Source organism: Taurulus bubalis (assembly GCF_910589615.1).
Source record: "Taurulus bubalis genome assembly, chromosome: 17".
Taxonomy (NCBI): Eukaryota; Metazoa; Chordata; class Actinopteri; order Perciformes; family Cottidae; genus Taurulus; species Taurulus bubalis.
Window position 1 is genome coordinate 16,585,299 of NC_136605.1, and position 25,689 is coordinate 16,610,987.

The 25,689-nt window shown below is 42.5% G+C and overlaps 1 protein-coding gene across 1 annotated transcript; it reads left to right on the forward strand.

Annotated features, from left to right (window-relative positions):
* Window positions 1-3,077: 3,077 nt before the first annotated feature.
* Window positions 3,078-24,848, forward strand: mapk8ip3 (mitogen-activated protein kinase 8 interacting protein 3; the record flags this gene model as incomplete). The annotated part of the gene is made up of 33 exons (XM_079233422.1): window positions 3,078-3,383; window positions 7,521-7,641; window positions 8,126-8,196; window positions 8,843-8,934; window positions 9,635-9,658; window positions 10,089-10,140; window positions 10,826-11,057; window positions 11,209-11,311; window positions 11,593-11,711; window positions 12,572-12,583; window positions 13,335-13,352; window positions 14,339-14,396; window positions 14,657-14,809; window positions 15,691-15,748; window positions 16,033-16,184; window positions 16,319-16,375; window positions 16,493-16,663; window positions 17,337-17,496; window positions 18,280-18,369; window positions 18,807-18,962; window positions 19,122-19,287; window positions 19,763-19,963; window positions 20,053-20,236; window positions 20,341-20,460; window positions 20,715-20,795; window positions 20,898-20,965; window positions 21,183-21,331; window positions 21,427-21,598; window positions 21,707-21,820; window positions 22,564-22,602; window positions 23,157-23,321; window positions 24,106-24,252; window positions 24,646-24,848. 33 exons carry the CDS (start codon window positions 3,078-3,080, stop codon window positions 24,771-24,773), a joined length of 3,939 nt encoding a protein of 1,312 aa, XP_079089548.1. The 3' UTR covers window positions 24,774-24,848.
* Between the last annotated feature and the right edge of the window lie 841 nt (window positions 24,849-25,689).

The window sequence follows — 25,689 nt, forward strand, 5'->3', positions numbered from 1 at the left end:
GTGGAAGAGTGAAGGCATTGGTTATGAATCAGTTCTGGCTGATTGTTTGGACCACTGACATCATCTTGAATACCCAAAGCCTCTTTCACGTGCAGCTTCTCTGTAAGCGTGTTCAACTGACAATACATGGGCAATAATGAAGAAAGTACGATTTAAAACCAGAAATTTGCATAACTTCCTCATCCAGGATTACTTTGAAATGAGAGCAAGACGGATAAACAACCTACGTCTCTGTTGACTTAATGATGGCACAGAATGGCATGCGACGCATGTCGGGCAACAACAACATGGGACAAGTGATCCACACTGCGCTAACGTAGGTGTTGTTGGTTAAATCTGTGATTAGACAGACCTGCATACAGGTTGAAGGCAGGGGAGCTGCTGTGAAATAATCTAAATACTTATTCTTTTGCGCCAAATCACGTCGAGCATCAGTCAACCTTCTGCAGATTCTGTCGAAGATCAGTATGAAGCCACTTGTACTTATCTTGGTTAAAACTATCTTCTCGATACTATATTCGTTGTGCTTATTGTAACGTTTCACCTTGTTAATAATGGATTGGAAGAAAACTATTTAAAAAGGTTGTTTAGTCAAGAAGCAAATAAGAAAGAGCTTAAAAGTAACCAGGCTTATAGTTTTTGATATTGTACATGCTAAGGAAACTGGAAGCTTATTTGTTTCATGAGTTAAACCAGGTTCTGCTTTGTCCACTTTTGGTGCAATAGTTGGCCTAAACCTCAAACCACATGTTGGTTTCAGAGGACCCCCCCATCTTCTGAAGAAAACAGAGTGTGAAAATAGTCAGTATTTCACTGCCACCTACTGAATGAAATATGAACAACTGGAGCCTCTGTTTGTCTGACTATTGCATATCGTACATTAATATTGCCTTCTCCCCTAAAAAAGTTAATGTAAGTATTGCTCAGTATTTACTGGTTTCATATTTTGTTCTGGTTGAAATAGTTGTTCAATATGGAGGTAGTTAAGATAAGCTTTGGCTTCGGAGCTGTGGGTCCTTCAGCTACAGTTTTTTACGCTTCATTGACCGTTTTTTGTCTCCATTGTTAATCTTCTTCACAGCAAACAATAGTCCAAGCTTCACTTGTCTGCCTCAAAGAAAGTTCAAGACAGATGTTTGCTCTCAACTCCTGACCGTCCCTCTTATATTCAGGCAGTCGTGTTGAGCATACATTCTTACTTATTGATGATATTATTAATTCGTCACAGGGAAAAACACTCTATATTTGCAATAATTTAATAAGTGCAAAGTTTTGTATAACTATTTTGTAACTCTGTTGTGCATTTGCAGCAAGATGCTGATAAAAGTCTCAACGAGGAAAGCCGAATCCTTCCACATATTGTCTATTGAGCCTAACTAAGTGTATCTCTTCATGCATTCATTTTCAATGAGGAAGCTATCATTTAAATGCATTTTTGTTGCGAGTGTTCAGACAATGGTCAGTTAAACAAAATTATTTAACTTGAGGTTCTTTTATTCTGTCAGGTGTGAATTAGTATCTCAACTGACTATAGTATAGGATAATATCTATTAAAATGGTCCACAAACTTACAAATATTTTTTTACTTTAAAATCTATCAGTTTATATGGTCTAATTGTGAATAATTGCTTTTGTCGGTCTGGACTGAGAACAATTTAATTTAATTTATTGGAGAGTGCATTGTCACTATTATTAAAGTATAGCACCAGGTACTGTACTACTGCAAACTTCAGTCAAGTGGGCTAAAAAGATAGTTATAACTTCCGGTTTCAACTTCCAAAATAAAACCATTGGCAAAGATGTAACATGTGAACCAAATTTAATATAGAGAAAAAGAGATTTCATGAATGACCTCACTAAGACAACAATGTTTATATATATATATATATATATATATATATATATATATATATATATATATATATAACTATGACCTGTTTGTATTAAAGGAGTACTATAGCAGTTAAGCATTGCATTTCAATTCAGTTCGAACACAAAAGAGACGGTCAAAATTGAAGCAGCAATGGCTGAAATATCCCTCTTTTTTTTTTTAGAAACCACCAGACACACTGAATCCTACATTTTCAATAATGCAACAAATAGTCCTGTTTTGTTTGAACCTCCTGGCAAATGCCCATGTCTTTTAATTGTGTAGAATACAAATCGAATCTGAGATGAACACAATGTAAACATTTGGGTTATTTATTTTTCTTGAATAAAACAATCCAACAGGATCATAATTTAAATCGTTTTCTTGTGTAGCTTTATTTTGAAATCGTGAAGCGGACTTCCGGTGTAGTCTGCCCGACTTGACGCAGTGAGGCCGCTGCTTCAATGCAGACGGTGTGACGTCAGCCAGAGTCGGTCAGCTGGCTCCTCCATCCGAACAGCAGCGAGAGCCTCTCCCATAGGGAGACATCACCATCAACGCCCGAGCCTGGCCAGCAGCGTCGGCCGCCCGCTGGAAGGGGATCCAACATGGAGGAAACGCTATAGTGGCGCATCGGGCGTCTGCGGGGATCGGGAGCGTTAGATTATTTATTTAACTATTTATTTATTTATTTCCCCTGCCAGCAATGGCCGGGATCCATGGCTGCGGCTGCTGAGAAGCAGGTGCAGTATCATTGACGAAGGCATTTCGCTCCTCGGCATGCGCTCAACGAGGGCCGAACCACCGGCTGCCCCGCTCCGCGCCCACCGCTCCCCGGATCACATGCTCTCTGCGGGGGGAGAGCAGTAGCTGGGCCGCGTCTGGAGGCGATACACCCGGGCTGGTGGAGGAGGAGGGGGGGGGGGGGCCCTCTTTACATCACAATATTACAGCCAGCACTTTCAAGGTTATGCGCCGTTACGCACAGCAACAGCCAGTTGTCGTTCAGTCAATCTGTTGCTGCGGCGTCATGGCGTAGGCTAATTGTTTTATTTATTTGGTCAAAGACTGTGATTGAATGTGCCTCTTTTTTATGCGCTGAGCGGATCCAGACTATAGTGACAGTCTCGCCTTACAGGCCTGAAAAAAACAGTGTGAGCGCAGCCTCCTCATCTGGAAAAACAGGAGCCGGGTCCAAGCCGCCAAGATGATGGAGCTGCAGATAGACGAGGTGGTCTACCAGGACGACTACGGCTCCGGGTCCGTGATGTCGGAGCGGGTGTCGGGCCTGGCCAACAGCATCTACCGGGAGTTCGAGCGGCTGATCCGCAGCTACGACGAGGAGGTGGTGAAGGAGCTGATGCCGCTCGTGGTGAACGTCCTGGAGAACCTGGACGCGGTGCTGACGGAGAACCAGGAGCACGAGGTGGAGCTGGAGCTGCTGAAGGAGGACAACGAGCAGCTCATCACCCAGTACGAGCGGGAGAAGGCGCTCCGCAAGCAGGCGGAGGAGGTGAGTCACCACCACCCGGCTCTGATGGGCCTCCACACCCGCATCATCGGATTCATCTTCACGCTGCTGGTTCCACAGTCACGGTGTCCAGTCCGAACCGAGAGGGTTCACCAGACACGTGACTCATGTTGAGGCCTGTGACATGAGCTTATTTTTAGTCTCGATGCACCGCTGTCTTCTACCAAATCAGAATAACAAATGAGGTGTCAGAAAAACGTAGGCCTATTAAAAGACATAGGTGAACTGAATGAAACGCAGTAAAGAAAATAAAGTCCTGCAAAATGGAAATTATTCAGAAAATACCCTTTTAATCTGAATGTTTTCCAGGAATATTGCAGGGATACCAGTTAACATAAGAGTAAAGAGTAAGAGTAGAGTAAACGTGTAGTAAATGCAAGTCAACAGTACTCAAAGGTTACATATTATAAATTATACTTGTAATAGTTAGTGTGGAGTCTAAACTGTCATAGAAACACATTTATATAACAGCATGTTTACTCACTCCTCCAACGGCATATTTACTCACTGCTCATAATAATACCAGGTCTGCTGACACCACTAAATATGTTTTGGACCTACTTCAGTTTTTACAATTACAGGTTTTACTGTCACAACTTCTCACCATCATTATTACAACAACAACTACTAGCAGTGTTTCCACCACTGCAAACATCAAAGCTGCTAACAAGATCGACATGTACTATACTAACGTCTGTTTTTACGATACATTTGATAAATTAGTAACATTTTTAGGGCTCTTTATGATACCGGAGCTTCCACACAGCACAGTTGAAGTCTGAAATGCAAATACTGAAGCCAGCAGAAAGTAAGGACATGATAGTGTTCATACGGAGATAAAGGGACAGCACACAGCTTTGGCGGATGAAGTGTGTGAGCCTGAGTCTTAGTGGGCGTTTCACATGTGAAAGCAGAACAGGAACACAAACAAGAAAAGTGGACATCAATATGCAGCTATTACATTACCGACCAAGCTCCACCTCCAGCAAATCTTTTTTTCTTCTTCTTCCCCGACCAGTGTAACAGCAGCCGTGGGACCAGCAGGCATCGTAAAGCAACTTTAATCCTTCTCCCATCCAAAGAGGCCTCAGCATATCACTGTCAGCCCGGCTCGTATCCGCTTAGCTCAGCGTTTAGTCTGTTTCATCATCTGCTCTCCCTCTGCGTTTCCTCCCAGAGTCGCTTATCTGGCTTGTTTTCACTTTAAGCTGTTAATTGAGGGAGGACTTGCTGGTTCTAATTACATTTTCAGTGTTAGCATTGTTAAGCTTATTTCAATGTCATGACGGAAAAGAATAATCCAGTATGTTTATAGTAAAATAGTGGTTGCCTTGTAAGTAGTACTTTAAAACCAAAAGGTACTGCAGGTAAGAGCATTGCTTTAGTATTTTTCATAACAATGATACCAAAACTGAAAGTAAATATATGACGACTGTATAACCCTCAGATATATAAATCAAAAGTGCATTAAGCAGCCAGAAGGTCCGTTATTTTTTTTATAAATAAGACGAGACTTCATGTCGCTCAATACACAGCTTTAAAAGCAGACTTTGTCTTTCAATTGTTGGATCCTGCTTCTTTTCAGAAGAGATAGATTTAAAACTTCATATGCGGCTCACACATCCACAATTTGAGTAATGTTCCCCATTTATCTCATTGACCAGCCTTCCAGTATCAATTAGATATATAATGTTGATTTTCTGTGTCCAGGGATGGCTGTCGTGAGTTTAGTGGCACATTGACGCACAGGTTGACGCTGCCTGGGTACCAATTCAGACGTTAATATAATATAGTCTTCTTTTATGGGCATTTAGGACTCTACGGTTGTGTTCGCATCCAGTGAGAGAAATCGATTGACATTTTCATCTAAAAAAAAAAGTGACACATTTGAATGGGACAAATAAACAGAGACAGTTTTGTCTGACTATCAGAGGGGTAAAATGGGGGATGGGACGACCAGCGAAGGGTGGGGAATCAGAGGAAATCAATAGTGCGCTGAGGGAGCCTGGCACTGTAACCGGATTTGTGTTTATGAGGAGCAGAAACCGAACAGCAAAAGCGGCGATGGAGAAATAGACTGAGGTTTAGAAAGCTGTAGTGTAGGAAACGGCTAATACAAAGAAAAGGCCGTTTGAGAGAGAATCTCAGAGCCTGAGGATAAATAATAACACATACTCTCGCAAGACACCGGGAGCAACGATCAAAAAGCGGCTCAGATTACAGGGTTATTAGGCTCAAGCTAATGGTAAACAAAGCCACAGCTCTGTCTGCTCATGCAGCCTCCACCAGCAGATCCAGCGCTACACTTACTAAAGCGAGGTTCACAGACTCAGCCATTTTGTAGCATCTTAGTTGTTTCCTGTGTTGTTCTGCGTCCGCCTGCCACAGGGACCCATCCCTTTGTGAGTCACAAACACTTCTCAAAGTGCGGTGAAAGTAACAGATTGATCGTCTCTGACCCTTATCACCTTCTCTCCTGATGGGATTTGCTTTAGTTGGTTGTGAACGTAAAACTGATTTTGTGTGACTTGTCGGCTTCAATCCAAACAGGACAGCTGGCTTCTTGTCCTGCAGATCCGACAGGGTCACAGATGCATTTTTCTAAAACCACCCTCTTAACCTGAGAACTTTTCTTCAAGATTGTATGTGATAACAAACAAACAGACATTCACAGTGTAGCTCGTTGGACGTGTGACCACATTGCAGTCGAGCGCACTTAGCTACGGTTGATCAGGGAAGGACTTCAGCTTCACTCAGTCAGCTATGAGTTATTCATACTGGACAGAATTACACAATGTTCTACCTGTGTAATTACTGTTTGCATATATCAAATGTCATTTTGCAAAAGTCTAGTCACCAAACCACTACATACTGTCTGCTGTACCTCCATAACGCTGCTTTTTAATAGCAAATAATAACTCCTCACTGTAGGACGTGTTCCCAGTCCAAGTGGATGTTGTGTTGAGAAGCTGTGGTCTGCGGCTCTGAAGGTAGAATGACTTTACAGCATAATGTTCACTAGTCTGAGGCCGTTTCAGTTCGGCCATGACACAAACACACCCAATATGAGCAGAAAACATCCCGGCTTTTATCGCCTTAAAGAAGAGATGCTCTTTGTGTGTGAAGCACTACAATTGAAGTTCTAGAAAACACAATGCTGGCCCTCCAGATATAAATATGACATATTATGATGGAAAATACAATAGTTTGTATAGTCAGCATCTTTATTTGATGTATACACTTGGTTTTTAGTTATTATATTGGTAGAAAAGCTCCAAAAACAAAACAGTATGAAGGCTGTTTAATTAGGTTTGTAGTTGACAATAATGATATGCAAATTCACTTTTTGTTGAGTTATTTTTTTTGTCAGTGAGTTGATGTGCTAAAGAAACGTGTCTCTTTAAACGAGACAACAGGAAGAGTAGCACATCTGCAACATCTTGCGTTCAGCTGCAGACAGTCGGTTTGGTTCATTTTCCTGCTCAACCCACTCTGCACACGATGATCACGGAGAGATCATATTATGCACAGTGTGTTCTCCACTGTCCTCGATTGCATTCTCAGTTGTATCAAACTGAAGGTCATCGCATTGAAGCCGTTTTGTGCGCCGGATGTCTGCAGCATAGTCTTGGTCCCATAGCCTCACTGCAGTCAGAGGATTACAGTATTAAGACTTTGTGGACTTGCTGCACTGAAAAAAGGACGTCATTGTGAAGAGCTTTATATAAAAAATAAAAAAACAGGCAACGTGAAAGGGAAGTAGAAGCCTTTGTGTTTGCCTGTTCCATAGTTACTGAGTTAATGTGTACACTATATGACCTACTGAGGTATTTTATGAAGCTGTTGACAAACTCCAACCTTTCTGTAAGAGACAAAGGAGTTAAATATATCGTGTTTCTCACACTTAGTCTTTGACTCGTGCAGACTGCGCTGTTAGTTTCTCTGAATCTCTTTGAAAGGTGATTGCTGCTGTGAAGCAAATTCACAATTACAGGACGACGCTGTGTATCAACCACAAGCATAGTAATCTAATCCGATCAGTGTACAATAATTACAACTCTCTGTAAGTGCAGTTTGTGTAATATTATGCCTACATTTTGTTCCTATGTCTGCCATCAGAAATTCATTGAATTTGAGGATGCGTTGGAAGCTGAGAAGAAGGACCTCCAGGTGCAGGTGGAGTTTCTGGAGCTGCAGGGGAAACAGCAGGAGCTCAAGACGAAGAACTATTCTGACCAGAGTGAGTGGACAGAATCCTCCATGATATTGACGTCCGGCCGTGACTATGATCAAGAAAAGGCTCAAACACGAAGGATTGGTGTTGAGACTGGTGCTTCAGGTCTTGTCCCGTTACCTGGACATTGACTTAATTCTTAAACATTATTTGATGAATTTCACTTCGTAGCTCTGCAGCTCTTCAAGCTGTTTTCTTCAGATACTCAAATGAAAGAAAACTTAACACAAAAGCTAAAATAGGGAAGTAGAAACACTTTTGGAGGACTTTTTATTTTTAGATTATGAGGCTTTTGTTCATTTAGAATACCTAATGAATACTGGCGTACATATTTGATTGGCTCTTTTTTTTTCTTAAACTATATGTAACTTTTTGTTCTTGTGGTTTTTTTCTGTCTGGAGTTCAGACCAAAATGGCTAAGAAAGACTTTAGGCTTGTGCAGAGTCCCTCCTGGTGTTTTCCTGCTATTAAACTGTTCTGTGTCTCCTAGTCACTCGGTTGGAGGAGCGAGAATCGGACATGAAGAAAGAGTACAACGCTCTGCACCAGCGCCACACTGAGGTAAGAGCATCTGCATCTGTCAACTAATAGTATCCTGAATACTGTTAGTATTATCATCCTCAAATGATCCTGCTATTTAGAAGGCAACTTATTGTTGTTCAGGAGCAAACCAACTATTTTTCTTCAGAACCTTATTGTTTTAGATTTTAAATGTTTTATCATAGATTCAGCCATTTGGTTTCAGCTAAGAAATCACTTGTAAGTGCAGACATTTATTAATGAAAACAAAGTATGCGCAATAAAATAAGACTGAAGGGATTTGTGATAAATTAATAGCATTATGTAAAAGTCAAACTATCTGATTCTATTCGTAACTCTAGTCTATTTTAGATTGTGTGGTCTCCTGAGTATTAACATCATATTGTAGCAGCTAAATAATTAACTATTTTAAATGAGTATTGTCTTTATGAATATTAAACTGTGATAATGCTCAAAGAAATGCTAATAAACTTTAAACTAATCTGATTGTCCTTTTAGATCACAATATATTTAATATAAGTTATTTAACATTTAGTTCATTATATCTTGTAATTTAATAATTATACTCCTTTTACATGCACCTCCTTTACTCACTAGTCCAAGGGTATTTCTCATGCATCCTCATCATAAACATTTTTCTCACATATTTCTGTTTCTTGCTTCACAGATGATCCAGACGTACGTCGAACACATAGAGCGGTCCAAAATGCAGCAGGCAGGGAGTAACAGCCAATCAGAAACCCCTGGCTGTGGACGAACGTGAGTGGATTTAATGTGTGTGTGTGTGTGTGTGTGTGTGTGTGTGTGTGTGTGTGTGTGTGTGTGTGTGCGCGTGTGTGTGTTGGAGTAAAAAGGTTGTTCGTACATCTTTGTGTGGAGTTGAATTATAACTTTCACCCATCGTCTTGTTGCTGATGTTTCATGTTTTGTTTCAACACCCTCATTGCGTGTTGATGCTGGCATTTGTTTGTCAGGAGCCGTGATGAACGGCTGCTACTTTTCACCTTTTGATAGAGAAGAGAGGAAATTATGAGCCTTGTGGGGAAATAATTAGAAAGAAATATAGTTTGGAGTTTTATTGCCTGCATTCTATTTTCAACAATTGGCCGACCGATGAGTCCGAAATATTAATTAAGCACAAAGTAAGACGAGAGGTTGGACATCTGGTGCAGCTTCTGTTGCAGAAACGCATTGTTTATAACGCATGATGGGCGCATTAACACTGATTAGACTTAAAAGACAAATTGATGATTATCTGGAATTTTAATTAGAATAAGACTGATCTTTAAAAATGTAATTGTAAAAAGTAAACTTATAAAGGTGAAAGTGTGTGTGTGTGTGCGTGCGTGTGTGTTCATGTGCCATGGCATGTTCCGGTCACCTGTCTTTCTCTAATCACGGTCTGTCTGTCTGTCTGTCTGTCTTGCTGTCTTGCTCTCTGTTGCTGCTGTGTGCACAGTCAACGCCACACATGGAGGAAAAGGTAAATCCAACAAGGTCCCACAAGTGCCCTCACATCTCTTCCCTCAGCTCCGCCGTATAAACCGGCCTGCTTTACACTTGAAATGTGACTTAAGATTTGTTGATCCCTCCTCATATCTTTGCCTCGCCTCAAGGAATATTCCTTTTGCTTAATTAGTTATGCGTGATAACAAATAATGAAAAGGTTCAGAGGTCATGTAAAGCAACAATCAACAGTTTTCTCCTCTTCCTCCCTCATGAGTTGCCTGTCTGTCTGCCTGTCTGCCTGCTCTGCTTGTTTTATCTCAGTCTTCAGCAATTCAATAGAAATGCATTGATATTAAGCAAAAGAGAAATAGGTATTATCTTCTGCAGTTCTTGTAATTTTTCATGTTGACCATTTTATGATAATGAAAGAAAACCACTCCTTTCTGTGTCTCCTGTGCCAGCAGCAAAGCGGAGCGCCCGCCTTCATTGAGCCTGTACCCCAGCGGCGAGGGCATGGTACGTGGGGGTGTCGGGGGGGCTAGGAAGATGCCCGGGAAAGACAACTGGCAGGTCAGCGATCTCGGCCGGTCTACCTTCTGCTCTGCCTATCAGGTGGGACAGACAGCGGCCCTGTCCTCCTCCACGACCACTACACCCACTCGGGAGTGGAAAGGGGATGGGCCGGCCTTACTGCTGCCCGTCCCGCTAGCCACGCCCACACGGACCACCTCCCTTCCCACGCCTGCTCATGTCACTTTTGAGGAAACAATTAATTCACATCACTTGGATAAAAAGTCTGATTTGTTCGGCTTTTATGTTGACGCTAGCTAGCAGGGTCCATATTAGTTTGTGTAATCATGTTTTAGTTTACTCCCGCGCATTGAGTTAATTATGTGCAAATGTCCCTTTTTTTTTTTTTTTTTTAAACTTGCTTTATTTGTGAGAGAAACAGCCGAGGTAGAGGAAAAAAATAGCAGAGTGTTTCTAGTGTTAAGCTATGAGAACATACGGGTGAATAGTATGTCCTTTAAATCCATTGTGTCATTCATGATGACATGAACCCTGAATGGAATTGTACCATAAACCATAGAGCTGCTGACATGAAAGTCATAATTGACTAAGTGGTATCAGCAAAATGGAGGTAGAATGTGGCTGCCATCACTATATAATTCTCATTGATGCTGTTCCTCAAACCACCCAGGAGGACGGATCAGAGTCCGACTCGGTGGCGGCCACACCCAGCAGCACTGGAAGCAAGTCCAACACACCCACCTCCTCCGTCCCCTCCGCCACCGTCACCCCCATCAACGAGGGCTTCCTGCCGCAATCCGAGTTTGACGCGATGCGGACTGGGAACCGCAGGAAAAGTGCCAAGCGGCTCAGCCGGAACATGGAGGTGCAGGTTTCCCAGGAAACCAGGAACGTCAGCATCGGTAAGAGCGTGTCCCCAAATATGTCTTCAGACTAAAACTATTGTTCCCTCCCCAATATCAGCGTGCTGCAAAAAATATCATCGAAATGTTTACGGTCCTCTGACGTGTTGAAGTTTTAAAGTTATGTTGTGTTTCCTGCATGTTTTTCCAGGTATGGGAAGCAGCGATGAGTGGTCAGAGTTTCAGGAGATCATCGACTCCACGCCTGAGCTGGACATGTGTGTGGACCCCCGTGTGTACGGAGGAGGGAACAGGTACAACTCCTCTCATTGACCCTCGGTGTGCAAAGACCTGCTTGGTTGAATTCAACACAGTGAACATCATATTTTGATTAAAATTAATAGAAATGGGTTTACATTATAATTCATACTGCTGGTTCCTCATTGGTGTTTTTTTTTGTTTGTTTTTTACCCAGCTGTGTTTGTACATTTATGCTTTGAGTGCTGTTTACTTGTCTGAGGACTTAAGGGAGGACAAGTGAGATGTGTTGGTCCCGTCACAGCGTTGGTCTAATGAAATCTATTGTGTGTTCCAGCCCCTCCCAGGGCATTGTGAACGAGGCCTTCGGCATCAACACTGACTCTCTCTACCACGAGATCAAAGACGCCAAGTCGGACATCATTGGGGATGTAGACGCAGGCGCCGAGCTGCTAGGTATGAACAGGACTTTGACGGCTGTAACGTTTGTTAGTTTTATCCGTTTAAATTATTATCTTAAAGCGTGGCGGTTGCAGCTTTGTGATATCCTTCCCTCTCGGTCAGTGGTAAGAGTTTCTCCTCAAAGGCCTCCTTCACCTCCTCCTGGTAGTTGTTCACCTTGAACTGGTGAAAGTGAAGCTTGAGACTTCTCCTGTCTGCTATCATGCCAACATGTGATATTACTGAGCGATGTAAGAGTCAGTGTAGATCCAAAGGCCGGGATGTAAAGGCGGATGCATGTGCGCGTTACACCGGACAGCATTGGCTCTGGCTTTGCGTTGCGTCAGGGCAGGAGCTCCATGTGACGCTGTGTGAATGTGAATGACTCGACCTTTTACCTTGCATGGCGCCGTGCCAGCAGCTCATCCCTGCGTCACGTCATGAAAAAACATACAGTTCCTCTTTGGCTGCACGCCAAACCCTAGCTGCCCATTCATGCAGTGTTACTCTTATTATTTCTGTCCTTCTACTTTGTTTCTTTCTTGTTTTACTCTATTTTTGGGGTAAAGGCATTTTAAATGCTGATTAAACAATTCCTATTTTTTAAGTTTAATTTTTTTTTATATTTTTCCAGATTTCATTGCTCTTAATGTTTTTGCTTATTATTTATCGTAGTAAGTCTGTTTTAGATCACATTTGGTGCATTTTGTTTCCTCTTAATCTCTGGGTTGTTTTAGGTCTTGCTTTATTGTCCCTGATGATTTTTATCCAGCAGAAATAGAACGGGAGCTTTGATCCGTCTTCTTGTCAATCTGATAACTTCTCACCCGTTTCTTTTTTCCCTTTTTATGTGCTTCTGCTGGTGACACCCATAGGGGAGTTCTCAGGTGTGTATCTGAACATGCATTGGTTGGTATATTTTTCTTTCACTCTGTTGGCTCCTGTCTACTTTCTAAATTCCACATCAAGAGCAGGTATTAACCAGTGTATACAAAATTAAACTAGGCTCATTGTTATTGTTATTATGCTGCTATATACATATGTTATTTAGTCATTGCTTGGTCTCTTAATTGGAGATGTTGATGATGTAGTAGATGCCTAATATCCATACACATGCAGTAAAGTCTTTTTTCTTGTTCCTTTAAAGTCACAGTGAAAGTATTTTAGTACTTTAGTGATTGCCATTAGCTACATCAGTCTGCATTCCTTAAGCTTTCAGTCAATAGTATTTTTTACAATGCCAGACCTCCAGTCCATCCCATTGGTTTAAAGCCATCCACCCAGCTTCATGTTCAAATAGGAAATGCATCACTTCAGAGGCAACGTGCTCTTAAGAAGGCTGTTTCACTGGGACTTTAAAACAAATCTGATGATATTTTATAAACTCAACTGTTGGATCACAGAAGTCTTCTCTTTTTCTTAATTTGAGGACCAAATAGCAGCTTTTGTGTTCTTTAGCCATGCTGCTCTTAAGTCCAGATAATAAATGCTTATCAGCATCTTCTCCCTTCCATTCCTGTCCTTCTCTTTCCCGCTCTGATCTGTGGCCTCTCCTCTTCACCTCTCTGACCTTTCTCCCCTCCCTTCTTCTTCTTCTTCTTCTTCTTCGTCTTCTTCTTCTCCTTCTTTTGCCTCCAGTCCGTGATGATTTCTTCGGTAAGGCTCATGGTCACATTTGCTTGTTATGTCATTCCCTGGCCTCCAGCTTACACGTCCTTCTGGTTCCTTCTTTGTGTCCATTTTTTTTGTGTGGCTTTATATTTACATGTTGTATCCCTGTGCATCACACATACCTAATGTTTAGATATTTGTCAAGGAACACTGCTGGAGAAAGATCTTATAGAGAAGATGCAAACAATAGTGAAAGTCAGAAGAAAATAAGTAGGTTGTGTGGTGAATACGTCTTCAACTAGAGACGACACTCTGGCTTTCTTTTGTTTGTCTTCATGTCCAAATTGTTCTGAGTGGAAATCTCTGCTTAACGTTTGTGTGCTTGGCTTCTGTTGCACAGTGCTTGCTGCTTGCACGTACACTTTTCAATTATTGTCTGGCAATGATAAAAAATAATAGAGATTTAATATCAAAGTCTGGTTGAGCATGACATTAAGACCCCTCATGGTTACGGGATCAACCCTGAATATGTGTGCACTCATGGAACTGGGTAAAGCTTTGATCAAATGACATGATTTATTTTGAGGGGCAGACGTGTTGTGCTTGTACTGTATGTACTAAGTGTTGTTACGAGGAGGTAAACTACTAAAAGTTAAATCTTAGCCAAAGATGCTCCAGGACCGTCTCTGTCTGAGAGTCAACTAACATTTCAAAAAATAACTTAAGTATCATGAGCAATATTTTAAAGCAACCCTTACTTTTTCAACCTGATTTGGCTTCCCTGTTAACATGAGTGCTTAATCAATAATCTGTCCATTCATTTTAATATCATTGATTTATTAAACCTTTGGTTTTTGTGGAGGTTTTATTTGCTCCTCAGCAGACGCTTACCTTGGCTGGTCTGAAAGGCAGTGTTGCCATGAAAAAACTTTGGGAAATGCATTTTGCTTATCGATGAATGGATTTATTAACTCATGCATGTTTTCTATTGTGTGTAAAGATTAACAGAGATGTGAATGTGACTGTTTCAGGGATGGGCAAGGAGGTGGAGAACCTGCTGACGGAGAACAAACAGCTCCTAGAGACCAAGTAAGATGATGCAAGTCTGTGTTTATCCGTGTACAACTTCTGCCTTTTATCTTTTCAAATGTGTTTCATACATACTGAAAGATTTGTTTGTGCTCTAAAAATATACTACAATGAGTGAAATTCCTCTGGTTGGATCATGATGTTTAATAATCTCTTCTGGATTCAGACAGTTTGCTCGTAAACACGAAAGCCCAACTTATAGTTTCCTCAAGCTGGTTTCGATGTCTTACCTCCGGCTCTCTCGGCACTTTGCTCGACAGAAATGCTCTCAACATTGTGAAAAATGACCTTATTGCCAAAGTGGACGAGCTGTCGGGGGATCAGGAGGTGCTGAGGGAGGAGCTGGAGGCTCTGAGGCAGTCCAAGAACAAGGTGGACGCCAGAATCAAGGAGCTGGAGGAAGAACTCAAGAGGTGAGAATGACTTTTTTAATAACTTGATGAGTTCAGGCAGAAAACAAAATGCTCCTTTTTTAATTTATGTAATGAGAACCAAACATTTGGAGATTCTAAAGACAACAATGAACAGGTTAAGCAATTAGTGCAGCAGTTAGAGGACAACAAGTTGTATCCCTCAACATAACAGTTTAAACAACAGATACTGAGGAAACGTAACATCATAGACTGTCACTGGTGAAGAACAAGAACCAGAGTCCTTTAGCTGTGTAACTTTTATCGGACATGTTTGCCTGCAGTTCAAATGTGCTTCTTAAACTCTTCTAAAACCAGTCTGTCTACGACATCTGAGCAAAAGGTTTCATGGTAAATAAATATGTCAGTGTGGCAGTTTATTTGTGTTTATGGATGAAGCTGCTCACATTGGAATAGGAGGCCTTTTTACCAGCAGATAGATAACTGATGTGGAACCAACTACTACTGCCATAAAGTGCCAAGTTGGAAGTTGTTAAAACTCTCCTGGACTCAGTTCCAGAGGCTGAACTACATTTTTACACCCAATAAATCTTATTAGATACGCAGACGAAGCTCGACAGTTTAAGTCGGAGAGGAAATGCTTGGTAGTAAATTTTGGATGGATGGAAAGTAAAGAGGATCAAACTGTGTGAGACTTCCCACGGAGTTCAAATACTCTGCTTTGCTTGTTTCCTGATATATTTTTTTGTCGTTGAGCTATTTCTTTCCACAGAAATCTCTTCTACCCACATACTTTAGACTTGGGTCCCTCAGGGACTCTCAGTGGACTTGTGGCATCAACTCATTCCTGCATGATCACAAGTTCAAAAGCCAGAAAAGGGAAATATAGTTTGTGTAACACTGTTTTTGCGTTTGGGCTGCAGGTTAAGAGCAGAAGCTCTCGGTGCGTCCCGGGACTCCAAGGATGAAGCCGGTGATGATGTGAGTAAAAATAACGTCCTTTTCTGCATTACTCATCCTACACATTGAATCGGTGTTCATGGAGATATCAGTGTAATTTACTTCATCACAACTATTATAATGATAACTTCACACTGTGGAAAAATTTGTAACTACATATTTTTTCTTGTTTGGTTGATGTGTATAAAGTATTTTAATACATTAACACATGACATAACTTCTGTCAGAATACTGCTCGCCTCTGCCAGTGAATCTGTGTTTTCAGACCTTGCGTATGAATTATTAAATGGCTTTTGTGTGGCCAGTTTTCATCACCCATGCAGGACGGCGACATGACAATGACGCAGCGGCGGCGGTTCACCCGAGTGGAGATGGCCCGTGTGCTGATGGAGAGGAACCAGTACAAAGAGAGGCTGATGGAGCTGCAGGAGGCCGTACGGTGGACGGAGATGATCAGGTAGACGAAAGAAAACTTGGACGACCGCGGGACGGGTCGGGAGCGTTTGCTGGTTTTAGACTCAACATTTGTGCCTGTTCTGGTTTCACTTCCATTTATTTTCCTTTTTGACTCATACCTCTCTCTCCTCTCAGGGCATCCAGGGAGAGTCCTCAAATCTCAGAGAAAAAGAAGTCAACCATCTGGCAATTGTGAGATTCTGCTTTTTAATAAATGTTTTTACTAAAGTACAAGTTTACTGATGCCCTGAATGAATGAACCGGTGAAACATCAAATATAAAAGCTCTTTTTCTCCCTCCATCCACCAGCTTTGCGCGTCTCTTCAGCACATCGTCCAGCCCGCCGCCCACCAAGCGGCCGTACTACAGCGTCAACATCCACTACAAGTCGCCCTCACCCGCTGGTTTCTCTCAGCGACGCAGCCACACCATGTGCCAGATCTCCACCTCCAACCGCACGCTGGAGTTCTTCCCCGAAGAGTGAGCAGCAGCCGGCTACATGCCGTCTCTAAACCCACCGTCACGCCGCACTAAACCTCCGTCCTTATCTCCCTCTCCCTCTGCTTTGGTCTGAACGCCTGGTCGCTTGCTCGCTTTGTAGCAGCTTGGAGAGTAGAGGGCCTCCAGCTCGTTCGCCAGGATTACACAGAGATGAGACGTGTGTTTTAAATGCACACATTGTTCTCATCTTGGATTGGTTGTGAATGCCTTTGCATCCCATTCAGACAAATCTCTTCATGCATTATTTAAGGGAATATTCTCAATATTCTCTTATGCGAATCTTGGGTAAAAGCCTTTTATGGCTATAGCACAAATGTTATTAGAGATGATTAGAGATTGAAATTGTTTTATACTTAATTGTTTTAAGTGTAAAGCCAGAACATTGACACACAAATATAACACTTGCATACAGACACAAATTCTAAACTTTAAAAAAAAAAAATCTAAGAGTCACTTTCACTTTTGTGTGATAAAACTAATTTATTTGCTTCAGCTAGAATAAAGCTTAGTTGAATGTGTGCGGATAACAACTGCTGTTGCTTTATTTTCTTTCTCTCCTCTTCATCTTTTCATCGCTGCTGGCTGGCCAGGCTGCTAACGCTTCGCTTTTTTCTTCTCTCTCTTCTCTTCCCCGTCCTCCCATTGCTTCCAGACTGGCCAGTAACAGTGTTGCGTCTCTCCTCAGTGACTCGGCACTGTTGGCTCGTCGTGAGCAGCGACGTGAACAGTACCGGCAGGTCCGTGAGCACATGCGCCGCGACGACGGCATCATGCAGGCCTGTGGCTGGAGTGTGCCGTCTCGCTTCAAACAGGTACACACACACCTACACACACACACACACACACACACACACACATACAGAGCCTCGTCCTACATGGTCAGCGACTTCTCTGAAACTCCTAATACACAACAAAAACACACACGAACATTTGGCTGTTTTATATATTTCTTTGTTTGTTTGAAACAGTTAGGTCACACAAAAACATTTCAATAAAAATATATAACTGATAAAGTGTGATTTACATCCAAAGCTCAAACTCGTTGACCCTTGTTTGAGTCCATAAAGGAAATATGATCTATTCATGTTGGTTTTGGTCTTTTCATGGGATTTATAGATATTATTTTAAATTAAATCAACACCTGTATGAATAATAGAAAACATCAGTCTTCTCCACTTTCAAGCCTAAACATGATTTAATGGCATGGAGGTGCATATGGGCAGCTGTAAGGCTAATGGGCTACACATGTGTTGGCAGGCCGGTGGCGCTAACCCTAGTCTCCCACCGACGGTGGGTCCGACGGACAGCGCTCAGGACAGCCCGCTGAAGAGACCACAGGCAAGTTAGACCAGCATGGCTTCCCTTCTCTTATCTCTCAAATTAACTGGCTACCTGTATTTCTTGAAACATTTTTTGTGTATTTTTCTTATTTCTGGCGACAACATGACATCCCATCAGTTATTTCCAGTAAAAAACTGCATGTATAAAGTGCATACACAAACTCTGAATGTTCTTGTGGCCTGTAACATTTCAAGAGGTTGTTTCTTTTTGGAAGAAGATAATTCACTCCTATGATTATCACCTGCTGCTTTTAGATCACTGTCGAGAAAGAGGACAACCGCATGAAGAATGTCCCGGTGCCGGTGTACTGCCGTCCTCTGGTAGAGAAGGACCCGAACAGGAAGGTGAGGCGTTCAGGGGTTGTGAACCACCGTAACTCTGCTCAAAAATGAGTTTTTTTAATTGTTAGTTCAGTTATGCAGAATGACTTATGTGCAGTTTGATGCTAGAAGGTTTTAATATCCATCAGGGAAAGTTTGCTCATGTTAAATCTCAGTTTAACACGTGTAACTGCAAGCATGATTTGTGATATCACAACGAGTCTGTAAGCCAATCGTGGTCCAATGTGCAACTGTGGCAAGAAACTCAGGTAATGATACTGTGGTGGGGGCTTAATGTCCCACCTGGAGGAACAAAGCATGGTCCTTGTTCCTGAACCAATATGACAACAACATCATTTAAAAAAGGGTACTGTAGCATTTAAGTCACTCAAGTGTTCAGGTGGCACTTCAACTAAATATTTGCATTATGCATGCATTCATGCATGTGTGTGTGCTTGTAGTTGTGGTGTGCAGCTGGGGTGGACCTGACAGGATGGAGGGCCAGCAGCCAGGAGTTGGTACCAGCCAAAGCCCCGTCGGGCGGCTGCGACCCGCTGCATGCTGACGAGAACGGAGTTGGCAAGAAGAGCAACCACAGCTCCCCAGAGAAGAGGAAGGTTGAAACCCATTTTAGGACATTTATTACTATCATCATCAATCGTATGAAAAACAAAGTTTAGGACACAGTCGTGAACCACGTCTGTCCTTTTTCAGTTAGTCGTCAGTCATTGTGTCAAAACCCTGTCGTCTCCTCTCGTCCTCCTCTGTCCGCCCAGTCGAAGGAGCTCCAGGAGACGGACACCATGAACAGTCGGGTGTGGATCCTCACCAGCACACACTCTGCCAGCAAGGTGGTCATCATCGATGCCAACCAGCCGGGCTCACTGGTCGACCAGTTCAACGTCTGCAACGCCCACGTGCTCTGCATCTCCAGTGTTCCAGGTGAGAGGAGAAGTTGTAGTTAACCCCTCATACTGACGTTTGTATACACCTGGTATGTCGAAGGGTGGGAAATGTTTTTAAAAAAAGCAAATGTCCATCTCCTATTTGCCAATGCTTTAAGGCATATTATGTAGAAGTGTCGCTTACTGTTCAAAGTTGGCTGTGTCCGTCCTAAGCTTGCCCTTGGATGTGTGCTTAAGCATGTTGGAGGCTACACACCCACTGCACAAAGGTTGACACCAGAAAGGTCCTGAACACAGGACAATGAGAAGAAACTAAACTAATACAGGCGGAGGACAGGGTCTGTCAGATACACACATACACACACACACTGCCACACACTTCAAGAGGGCCACAAGTTACTTTGTATCAGTCGACACATTTTTGTTGTTGTAAATCAACAGTTGCATCCAGTTGTATAGATTTTTCAAATTAATTCAGAAAAATGTGTGTGTGTGTGTGTGTTTGTATCCAGCTGCCAGCGAGAGCGACTATCCAGCAGGAGAGATCGTGTTGGATCCCGGTGACGGAGGAGTGGGAGTGGGAGGCGACGACGCCGGCAGCGTGGAGGGCATGTTGGCCGGCATCACTCTCGTGGGCTGTGCCACCAACTGCAGCGTTGCCCGGAGCAACTGCTCCTCACGCACCGACACGCCCATAATGGACAAAGGACAAGGTGAGCTCATCCTCAATTATTACCAGTATAGAAAGATGTCAAGTAAACCAGATTGTCTATTTATCTTAATGCTGGTGTGTGTGCTTCAGCTCCCACTGCTCCGCCCATGAATGGAAAGATCCACCCTGCCCAGTCGGCTGAGGAGGCCATGGAGGCCACCGAGGTCCCCGAGTCCACGGCCAACCACGCGGAGCTGAGATCTGGACCTCCAGGGCCATGTACCGAGCACGTCTTCACCGACCCCCAGCCCCGGCTATCGGACGCCTCCGACAGGTAGGAGGCCAGAGTCCGTCTGTTTAAAAACCATCAGGAATGGCATCATTAAACGTACGGACACGTTATATGCGCTTCTTTGTGTGTGTCGTCTGTCCACACAGGAGCGCAGGTCAGTCCAAAGAGGAAACTTCTCTGCCTCAAGAGTCGGAGGACGGAAGTGAGGAGACCAAGAACTACACCAGTGTGGCCCCCACTATGTGGCTCGGGGCCCAGAACGGCTGGTAAGTCACTCATTCAAATCTACTCGCAACTTCTGCTGAAGACACACAAAAATCACATCTTACAGCCATTTCCTTTCCTGTAACTTTATATTTTACGTTTACTTTTGCAAGAAGAAAGTAGTCACACTCTGGATAGGAAGATTATTCTTGTATTTTCCATCCGAGTAGCACATAAATATCATGACATGCTTCTTTTGAACTCTATATGCAGTTTGGTTTTGCTCTGGAGTATCTTGCCTCTGTTCTCCCTCAAGGCTCTATGTCCACTCAGCAGTTGGAAACTGGAAGAAGTGCCTCCACTCCATCAAACTCAAAGACTCTGTGCTCAGTCTGGTGTAAGTGGTGGTGACAGTTAAACTCAGTAATTACAGCTAAATGTTGTGTACTTTGGTCCGTGTGAACTTCTGTAACTGCAGCAGACTCCTCTCTAATTGCAGACACGTGAAAGGTCGTGTGCTGGTCGCCCTCGCTGACGGGACCCTCGCCATATTCCATAGATCGGAGGGTATTTGGTTTTTAAATATTTGTTTAAGCAGAATGAACACTAAACTTCTAGTTGGTTCCTGGAACTAAAAAAAAGCACAATTTAGGCTGAAAATCTTTTATAGCTGCTTCATTGATCAGCACTGATGTGAAATAGTTTTGTGTTGACATGAATGCAACTAGTAACTGCTAGTTAATAATAGATAATTATATCTTCATTTGTGTGGTCTTGTCAACAGATGGCCAGTGGGATTTGTCCAACTACCACCTCATGGACCTCGGTCGGCCTCACCACTCAATCCGCTGCATGGCTGTCGTGCATGATAAGGTTTGGTGCGGCTACAAGAACAAGATCCACGTGATCCAGCCCAAGAGCATGCAGATCGAGGTGAGTTGAGGATCCACGGTCACGTCCTCCTGCTGAAAAACGAGGCCAACAATAACATAATCTACTCGACACATCATTCTTTCACGGCTCCGTAGAAGTCCTTCGACGCCCACCCTCGCAGGGAGAGTCAGGTGCGGCAGCTAGCGTGGATCGGTGACGGTGTTTGGGTGTCCATCAGGCTGGACTCGACCCTGCGTCTCTACCATGCTCACACACACCAGCATCTCCAGGATGTGGACATTGAGCCGTACGTCAGCAAGATGCTGGGTGAGACTACGAACTCTTTGGGGAGAATCCGTGGACAACTTTGACTGAGTTTACTGTTTAATGTGGAGGATGCTGGTGTTCTCCATTCACTCTGGTTGTAATTCACAGGCACTGGCAAGCTGGGCTTCTCTTTTGTGCGAATTACAGCACTTCTGATTGGTGGAAATCGTCTCTGGGTAGGAACTGGAAATGGCGTGATCATCTCCATCCCACTGACAGAGAGTGAGTTACATTTAAACGTCTCACACCAAGTGACTCGCAACCAAACGTGTGTCGTGAGCTTTGTTTTAAATACAAAGAGCCGGTCTAGTGGTAGAAGAAGGGAAGCCTCTTTTTTTCTGACTGCTACAACCACAGCATTTTAATCCACATTTGAAAAAGTTTCCTGGGGAGTGATGAGCAGTCCAAGTCTCAAAAACCTTCAGTTTTCAGTGGTCTTAAAATCTCCTTGAGACAATATTTGTTTGGAGGATATTTTGTGGTCAGATTTGTCTGTCTGGATGTTGCTTATCTCAAGATAATTTGGAGTTTTTGGTGTTGATCTGAATCCAGCAGCCCCATCATGTGGTCACTTAACATTTTTGATTAAAACCTCTAAACCATGACATGTAGAGAACATTCCTGAATTCCATACAAATAGGACATGACTTTACTTTTAATTTTTTATTTTCAGATCTGAAATTCATCTAATGTCATGACCTTCAGACACTGCAGAAACTAACAGCAGCTCACATGTTGTCATATTGTGTAATTGGGAGTTAAACGGGGTAATTTCCCCCACAAACTGTGTTTATCTGTGTTCTTCTTTAGCGTGCTCCCTCATCGCCCCCTGAACTGCCTCGTCTTTCTTTCCACCTTCTGTTTTCCTGCCGCCGCTCAGTAGTTTCCCCTATTTCACAGACAGCCTTGGTCATAAATGTTACTGTCCTCTTTCTCCTCCTCCCCCTTTCCTCCGCCTCCTGTAGCGGTGGTCCTTCACCGAGGACAGCTCCTTGGTTTGAGGGGTAAGTGGGAGCGCTCGCTTCCTCCTGCTGTTGTGATCTACCTTTTTCTTTCCCGGTCGAACCGTCATGTCCCCTGCAACAGAGTCTGCAGAGTGAAGCTTCCTGTTTCGTAAAGCGTACTTAAATGTGAACGCCATTGAATATCAGGCCCTCAATTAGTCCTTTTTGAGCTGTGAGCGTTGAGCTAAAAGTCACCAAAAATATAATTTGTGCAATTCTTTGTCTTTGCACTAGAAAAGTCTATAAGAGCAGGGCTTTTACTCATTGGTGGCTTTGCATGTTATTATTCATTGTGCTTTACTGCATCAATGCCTAAAAGATGTTTGTGTGGACCAGATCCATTGCATGCAAAAGATGTGCTTTAAGTGTCTAAAATCCTTTCTCTTTTTTTATGTATTCTAAAATCATTTCTCATTTTCAGTTCTGTGGAAATATTTGGATTTTGTGGGTGTTTTATTATTTTTTTTTAATCTTTGCCATGCTACCACATATGATTTGCTATTAAAACCTCCTGGTTGGTTGTTTTTTTAACTCCGGTGTCCTTCACCCCTCAGCCAACAAAGTGTCTCCCACGTCGTCCGGGGGAGTGATCCATGTGTACGGTGACGACGGCTCTGAGAAGAGCACCGGCAGCTTCATCCCGTACTGCTCCATGGCTCAAGCACAGCTGTGTTTCCATGGACACCGAGATGCTGTCAAGTTCTTTGTCTCTGTCCCCGGTAAGCACAAATACTATTTGACTTTTTAAGGATTTTTTAACATTTGACCATGAATTGTTTTTTGTGGTTCTCACCCTTTTTTCAGTGAGGTAACCTAAAAATCCTAACCAGCGCAAAGCATGTTTGGTTAAAGAAAAGATGTAATACACAGTTTATGAACTTACTCTCATATTTTATTGAATATTTATTAAATACAAATTATTAATGGGTTTTTGAATGGATACAGTTTTTTTTTATCTCATGTACCCCCATTTGAGAACCACTGTATTACATTTTTTTCTTTACATTTTATAACTTTTTTTCACATGAATTATTGTGTAACACAGTATACTATGACATTTTTGTGACATTTATATATTTTATATTTATATGGTCATTTATATATCTTTATTACTATTTAAACTAATATTATACGTTTCCTTTTTATGACTTTTGAAACTAGGTACTATGATCTGTTTTGACAACTGTTATGCTGTTTTTTTTTTAATAATCTTTTCAAAATACTATGCAGAGACTATTTTGTATTGTTTTTTTACATACTATACGATGACTTTATCGACATACTTTTACGGACATGTTATACTGTGATATTTTATGATTTTTTTAATTACTTTTTTGACATCCTATACTATGTCATTTAATTATGTTTGTATGATGCACTATACAATGACATTTTTATGACAAAAAAAAATGTCTATGAGATTTTCACACAAATGTCTATTAGGTTTAAATGACGACAAAATGGATGTAAACCACAACTTGACATTTTTCTTCCGTGTGACAGGCAACGTTCTGGCCACACTAAACGGCAGCGTGCTGGATAGTCCATCGGAGGGGCAGGGCTCAGCAGCGCCCCCAGAGGCGGAGGCCCAGAGTGTTCACAACGTGTTGGTGCTGAGTGGAGGAGAGGGATACATCGACTTCCGTATAGGTGAGCAAACCCCGATGCCATATACACACATGTATACATTATTTATAGCCGTGTAGTGCAGCTGAATGATGAGAAGAAAAGCACTCAAATGATGTTTCTCCACTGTATTATCAATATTATTATCGCTGTTATTATTGAGTTTTCCTTTCAACTGTTTGTAATGTAAGTCTCCATGGCTTTAACTATTTTAAGAACTTGAAAATGATTTCAAATAATTCTTTGAATTTGTATTGAGCTTTGATTATTCCCTGATGTTTTAAACAGATGCAAACCTGTATGTTGTAATGTTGGTTCTGGAAATACAGAAATAAGGAACTAAAAAGGCAACATATATGTTAACATATCAGCAAAATAAAGTTCAGTGTTACATGTTCTGTTTACCGTCTTCCTCAGGAGATGGAGAGGACGATGAGACGGAGGAAGCAGACAGTAGTGGAACTTCTTCGCAGATCAAACCTGCTTTGTGTAAAGCGGAGCGAAGCCACATAATCGTCTGGCAGGTGTCTTACATACCTGAGTGACACCCGGATCTGCTTTAACACCCACTCATCTCCTCCTGCCCCCAAAAGCTTCCAGCCACCCGACCCTTGTAATTATCCCTGGTCATGTAAAAGTTCCTTCTTGGCTGTAAAACGACCCTCCAAGCCACGTATGGTCCCTTGTAACTATGATATCCCCTCCCGCCCCGTCACCGTGTAACTTTAAGGCCTTGTAAGTACCTCCTCTGATCTAGTAACCTGCCTGCCATCCCGTTTCTGTCCCACCCAGGGCATTGTAACTATCTTCATGAGCCTTGTAACCCAGCCTCATAACTACCTCCCTCCTCTGTATCGATCTTATATTCACCCTGTAAGCACACTGTATCTCTTCCTATATTTACCTCAACTGTCCTGCATCTGCCCCAGAGTTACTCCTCTACTTCCTCCACTTAGTTTGTCACCTGTGAAGCCTCCTCCTCATCTTATCGCAAAGCCCAGAGCCCCAAAATGCATCAATTGTACCAATAAGAAGAAAAAAAATCAAGAACACGGGTACATAAATGTGAATGAAAACACTGACTTGCATTTCCACCAGAAATCAGATTTTTCTATAACGCTAATCAGCAACTCCATGATTACATGCCGTTGTTTGTTTAAATGGATTTAACGGAAGAGGTGTTGACGGATCGACAGTCTTTGACAGTGTGTGAGAGGGAAAACAAATCCGAGGAGACGATTCACAGAAGTCTTGTTATGGGATTTAGGATTGTAGTGTATAGCGAACGACTTTGGATCACATTTTCCCAACGTGGAATAAATGGAACGTCTAAATTTAGGTCAAAACAGAAGTGTGGGCTTTACGAGGCTCGATTAATGATTTTCTACCCTGATGAAAACAAAAATCCTCATGAGGATGTAATGACAGAAAATATCTGGTGGCTGATGTGGATCAAAGAGT